At 45.2% G+C, this 6,375-nt stretch overlaps 1 protein-coding gene across 1 annotated transcript; it reads right to left on the bottom strand.

Annotated features, from left to right (window-relative positions):
* Positions 1–577: 577 nt before the first annotated feature.
* On the bottom strand, positions 578–5,284 carry dact2 (dishevelled-binding antagonist of beta-catenin 2). The gene is made up of 4 exons (XM_031879773.1): positions 4,918–5,284; positions 3,513–3,645; positions 3,104–3,385; positions 578–2,947 (listed from the first exon to the last, which is right to left on the bottom strand). Exons 1-4 carry the CDS (start codon positions 5,251–5,253, stop codon positions 1,107–1,109), a joined length of 2,592 nt encoding a protein of 863 aa, XP_031735633.1. The 5' UTR covers positions 5,254–5,284; the 3' UTR covers positions 578–1,106.
* Positions 5,285–6,375: the final 1,091 nt, after the last annotated feature.

The raw sequence follows: 6,375 nt of genomic DNA, 5'->3' as shown, positions 1-6,375 counted from the left end.
AGATTTTGGAAATGAGATTATTGGGCAACTCTGTGCAGCTGCCCACTGTTTAACCTCCTCATTACAGCTCAGAAATGAGGAGCCTCTTATCATTCGTCATTCCTTCTAAATCCTTGTCATATACACCAACTGTTTTAAAACCTCTGGTCTCTCCTCAAAAACCTGAGCTTCTGCTGCCATCATCTTAATGTCTGTTTGTGAAACTGTAGGAGTGTGACTGTGTGTTTTAGTGCTTCAGTGCAAGTGTGTTTACTTAAAATTTAAATGACTGAGACTGATAAGTTTCACCCTCTAATTAAACACGACGGTCTGGGGGGATTGTTGAAGACGCACCTTATTAAACAGACAGCTGGGCAGGAAACCAGATAAGGAGCCGTTAGCGCTATCTGTGCTAAATTAGTCTGCCTCAGTGGGACGTTTGTGAGGATTAAGTGGAGTTTTTTTTCAAACATGTCAGATAAATCGTCACCAGAAGAAGGGAGAAGTTAACAGATTCAATTTAGTAAACATTTCGAACTCACTGAAAAGTAGGGTGCTAATAATACCAAAGCTAGTGCTTAGCTCAGTAGGCTAACGGGGAAAAATTCCTTTAGCTGTCTAAAAAAGAAAAAGTGAAGATTCATAAACACTCAAACTATACCAATATATATTAAATACATTTATTCTAATAAGAAAACATGGATGGTTTTAACCAATGGGCAAAATTAAGAAATGAACAGAAAATAAACAATTATTTGCAATAAGAAATTGGATTGGTTTTATTTCTTAGGTACATACAATTATATGACAGATGTCCATGAAATTGTCAAATGCAGCCAGATGATATGACAAAGCCTAATTACAATATAAATATTAACAAATTAAGTGGAATTGTGTTATATTTGCTTTTATACAGTGCACTTTTGTGTACAGTCTCATGTTCAACCATTGCAAATTCTTTTAACAAAACAATCAGTGCACAGACGCAGTCCTGTTTAATTGCTGCTTCTCAGCGATGATTAAGGTGTTGAGGTCAAAGACTCGGTTTCCAAACAGTTTTGAAGGCGTTTTCCCTTCAAAACACAGCCCTCTGTGTTGTCCCAACAGTTCTCTGCCCAGGGGGAACTTTACACCAGGGTCATGACCTTCAGAGAGGCCGGCTGGAACCGACGAATCTTCTTCTTCAGGGCCCGGGAAGCTTTGATGCGGCAGGCTGATGGCTCAGGGCGTGGGAGCTGCTGGAGGGGCAGTCCAGCTGCGGTGGGCCCCAGAGCAGCCTCGGCCCACACCAGACCTTTCTCCTCCTGGCTGTCTACCTGGTCCTCCTCGTCCAGGGACAGGCTGCTGTCAGAGTCTGAGAAGGACTGGGAGCTCTGGCTGGACTCGCTATCTCCAAAGCGGTTGGTGGTGTTATCACTCATCTCCCCCTCGCTACTCTCAGCAATGGTGGAGTGAAACAGTGAGGCACATTCGGCCGAGTACTCGGACTCGCATCTGGGTGGGTAGTGGCTCAAGATGTTGAAAGCTGCTGGAGGGTATCTGGCATTAAGATTGTGGAGAAAAGGGTTAGAGGACTGGAAGGAGCGAGGAGGTCCTATCCACTGGCCTGACTTGGCACTCATACTGCGGACCATCTGCATGCTCCCTGGTGCCTGAATATGACGCTGAACACATGAGGCCTGGAACATCTCCAAATCGGACGGCCATTTGGCAGCCCCCTGCCTCCTCTTCCTCTGCTCTACAGGCTGATCGTACCCAAGGCACTGCAGTCTGCGGCTTTTGCTAGATTTCGAAACAGCAGGGATGGGATGTGGCTTAGAATGGACCTTGTGGATGTACATGAATCCTGGGCTACAGTGGCTGGAGTCAGAGCCTGAGCCCTGTCTGCGCTCTTCTGTGTGACAGGGGGTACATTTCTGGGTAGTTTTTCCTTTTCCTGATTTTCTCTGTTCCCCCTTGGTTCCACCACTGGCCTCTCTGGTCCTTTCACCAGAGGAGTAGCCATGTTGCTGCCTCATTGCTCGCGGCTTCTCACTGCCTTTTCTTCTCAGTTTCACGGCTTTGGTTTTACGGTCTGCCTGTCTCACCTTGACTCTCTGAGATCCAGCAGGGACAAATTTGGCATGGACAAACTCAGGGGAAGCTGTGTGACCAGCGTGAATCTCAAAGCTTTGACTCTCCTCTGTGCTGGAGCTGTGGGCCATCACCGATCTTTGCCTATAGCCCTTTCTCTCTTGGGGCACGGACTCTGGATTGCCTCTTGCTACACTAGCATATTCTCCTTGCGGTTTATCATTCTTCCTCAGAGATAAAGTGGTGACCTCATCTGCGCTGTAATCCCTCATGGCAGTAGGATAGGAGTATCGGTATGAAACCTCCGGGGCTCTCACTGACTGATTGTGATTCGCCTTATCAGCTGGCTCTTGGCTGGAGAATGTCGTGCAGTGTCTCTTCTGGTAGCTATCTAGTGGGGTGATGTCTGTGGTTGGAGCTGGAAGAGGCTGCAGCACAGACAAGTCTTTCTGAGACACTTCAGGAAACACAGTTAAAACTTCAGTGGGCCTCCTGTGATAGTCACCATGTGTCTGCAGAGTCTCTGTGCCCGTGTCACTCTGGATTTTGCTCAAGCTGCGCAGGAGAAGGTTGTCAATGTAACCCAGGGTCTTGGTCTCATAACCCATTTGTGCCCTTTGGAGGGTGTCAGAACGGCTCACTGCAAGGGCTCCTTGCCCTTCTAGAAGTCCAGGTGTGGCTGGGTCGCCCCCAAGGGAAAATATTGGGCTCTGGAGAGCGACAGCGTGCAGGGGGCTCGGGTAGTGGTACACTTCCGCCCCACTGCGGGACACCAGGTTGCTGTGGAACTTGGGGTCCATAGTGGAGGTCTTTACGTTTGAGCACATTGGGGGTTTCTTTGCATCCACAGATTTGTAGTAGCTTGGTCCTTGAGCTATCATCCTATCAAGATCACCTAATGAACACAAAGACAACACAAAATACAGATTAACTTTTCAAATCACTGAAAAATGTTATGCAGCAAAATACAAGTAACAGCAGTTACATGGTTCGCATTATGACACGAGAGACCTTAAATTATCTTAAATTAGAGATTGAGAGATTTGGTTACCTGTTGACACAGGTCTTGGTCGAGCCTTTTCGGTGCTCGCTCGGATCCTGCTGCTGCCAAGATGGAGGCCTGTGGCCCGCAGAGGGTTGGTCTGGGTAGTGCTCTCATCAGCAGAACGCCGGCGGCATCCGTCTACTTGTGATGGCGGGCTGATGTGGGAATTAGCAGGCCTCATGGGAGAGAGGAGAAGGCTTGTCTGGGAGGATGACAGACACTCGCTGTACACAGAGGTGCACGAGTTGGACAACGAGCAAGAGCCGCCATCGCTGAGCTCATAGAAACCTGGAGAGAGCAGGAACAATTATGCACATGAACGTTTTTCTTGGTATCTGTGATAGTAGCTTTGCAGGATAATTGTATACTTGTTAAACAACTGTAGGGCTTTTTGTACAAGTGTTAGCATACACACCTGAACTTGGCCTGCTGTCACTCTCCAGCTGCTCTGTGGAGGCCTTGCTCACATCCAGCTTCAACTCACTGATCTGTTGATCCAGCTGCTGCAAGTGAGTCTTCAGACCTACATCCTGTTTCCGAAGACGAGACTGTAAAACAGACACCACATCCCATTTTAGCCGACCCCTAAAATGTGTATGGTATATCCTGAACCAAAGGACATGTCTTACTGATTTCCTCAGGAAAGGAGTTTACGCACACCCATGCATACAGTTACATAAAGTATCTGTACAGGTGAATATTAAGCAGAAAAGTCATGATGAAGGTTGGCAGTGCTTTAATTTCATTTAAACGAGGCCTGTTGTTCAGATAAAAGATGCTCTAATGTACAGCCATCAGAAAAACAAAGGCGACTCAGCTGTGGCTGATGATTAACCCCAGCAGGACAAGGGGGAGCATAAAAGAAGCAGTGGTGGGTAACTCATTTCTCCCCCACAGCGAGGGCCTGGCCATTGTGTAAACTAATAGAAGAGGAAAGCTTGGGGGTTGGGATGAAAGACTGTTTGTTTTGCAGCTCAGGCTGGTCATTTACAGTGGATACAGTGGTTCTTAAAATGAGGACTCTATTTAATTAAAGTCTTATTCTCTTGTAAAAATCAAGTCAGTTTGGTTGAGTTCTTTTTAAACTGTGGCAAAAAAAGAGAGTTCTTGTAAAGTGTTTCTGGAACATTATGTCTATATGTAGATGGTGGTGTCTTTTAAAATATGGGGTGTTGTGAGTCTGCAGCATTTTGCAAGATTGTTAAACACAATTTAAACCATATATTGTCCTATTACTTTACATTCACCCAATTCTACTTAAAGTCAAGCATATCACCTTAATCCCTGCTCTTCCTGTGAAGGGTTACAACACTAGCCCACATGGAAAAAGCTTGTCATGGAAAACTCAACACAGCCAGTTGTCTGCAACACTCAAGGGCATCTCGTGACTATCATTCACAGCAAATTAACCACTTTTGAAAAACACACCACCATATATATTTTTTTAATACATTAGTGGTTAATGATTGCGGTATGCACCCCCCTGCAGTCTGCACATGCACTGTGTGCGCGCACGTACACAACTCAGATTCCTCTTGGTCCCGCAGTGAACCTTGATTTATGACACCTATCCTACTTCCTACCCCCAGCTGAGAGCATGAAAGTGTGTCTGCTAATAATTAAAGACGGTATGCACATGAGCATCAGCTGACGGCAAGATTCAAAAGGGACGATTTTATTCCCACGACAATAAAAATAGTAAATGAACTATACTAAAGGTAAAAAAAATATTATGGCTGACACCAAACTACTGCCTGCACAGTATGCCCCCGAGAGGTATTTTAATGATTTTATGGCTTTTGAGATAAATTGCATCCTACCAGCTGTTGCTTTAGGGTTGTTAAGGTTGCCTCCAGCCGCTGTTCCTCAGCCCCCATCATCCTGGGACTCTCCGGGCCTGCGTGGACTGCAGTGACCGGCTTCTCTCGGTCCATCCTCAGCGCCCAGCTCACCATGTCGCTCTGTCTGTCCTTCAGCAGATGCAGCTCCTGCAACCCGGCCAGGGCTGCCTGCAGCCTCTCCCCGACCCTGCTGCGGTCCACTCCGGCCGCAGCACTCATCATCCCCGCACAAGACCCCTTCCTGCTCAGCATGTTGGAGGGGGACGTCCGGGCATATCCTGAAATAAGACCCTTTAAAGAAACGTCCTTGCTCATACTTCGTTGGTGACTGTCTTGTTGCTGCTGCTGCGGCTGCTGTTGATCTGTTTGGTTTTTAAACTACCTGTTAGAATAAATCTTGTGCTCAGAGGAGAGACGGAGCTCCTCCCACAGTCCAAACGGACCTCCTCCTTATTGGCTGGCCACTGAGTCCCAATGAACATCTGGTTTTAATCCTCCTAATTCAAGTCCTCACTGGAGCTGCCGAGGCATGTACTAATCCATCTGCATAATACCACATGGCATGATGAGCATATTATTATGCTATTTACACTATTATTGTGTTATTATTCTCTCCAATAGTACTCAGTAGTACTTTAAGTGATTTCAGGGAATACATAGGCCATGACATATGCTCTCAGTACCATTCAACAAATCCAAAAACAATCTAATCACCTGAAAAGCATGCATCTGAGCAGTTATGAGGAAAGTATTCCACACGTTTTGTACAAGGATTGAATTTGACACTAAAGTTCTGTGCAAAACTCAAAGCTTTAAATCACATTTACAATGAATAGATGGAAACTTCGATTCAAAACTACTAATCTTCCTTCAACCAAACTCATTTCCTTGTATTTTTTTCCTTGGAAATGGAGATTTGAGAAAACAACAAATGTAGATGGTGGTGGCAGTATAGACCAGTGTTGGATAAATGACGCCCCCATGTGGTTATGAAGAACACTACACTTTAATGATCTGCACATGTGTCCCTCCTATGCCAAGTAATAAGCTACTTTTGAGTACCAAGCTCCATTAGTCTATTTAGACGTTTATTCCCCATGCAAGCTGGAAATTGAATTGCATTCAAAGTACAAAAAAAAATTCCCACAGTGAGTGAGTTAATTTGCATTGTGAATGAAAAAATGTTGGTGGGCCACCAAGCCTATAAATTAAGAATCACTGCACTTATATTTTTGAGATTCTGGCATAGCTTAAAAGTTAAAAAAGAACAGAAAATGTATATATTTATTCTACATTTAGGGGGAATACCTGAAGATGTAAATGACTGAGACCAATTATATCTCGTGCATATTTTAATGGTTGCTCGGAAGCTAAATTGAAAGTACTCTCACCAAAGTCAATGTACTATCAATGTAATGTATCGTATCTGACCATACG

Source organism: Anarrhichthys ocellatus, unplaced genomic scaffold, assembly GCF_004355925.1.
Source record: "Anarrhichthys ocellatus isolate YVR2014 unplaced genomic scaffold, GSC_Weel_1.0 scaffold3, whole genome shotgun sequence".
Taxonomy (NCBI): domain Eukaryota; kingdom Metazoa; phylum Chordata; class Actinopteri; order Perciformes; family Anarhichadidae; genus Anarrhichthys; species Anarrhichthys ocellatus.
Note: the sequence above shows the minus strand (reverse complement) of the source record. Positions and strands in the feature narration are given on the sequence as shown.

Excerpts from the sequence above, each read along its gene's own strand:
- dact2 (XM_031879773.1), bottom strand. The coding sequence starts at position 5,253 with ATGAGCAAGGACGTTTCTTTAAAGGGTCTTATTTCAGGATATGCCCGG. Across the intron at positions 3,646-4,917 it reads CAACCCTAAAGCAACAGCTG|TCTCGTCTTCGGAAACAGGA; the intron begins GTAGGATGCAAT and ends TCTGTTTTACAG. Across the intron at positions 3,386-3,512 it reads TGACAGCAGGCCAAGTTCAG|GTTTCTATGAGCTCAGCGAT; the intron begins GTGTGTATGCTA and ends TGCTCTCTCCAG.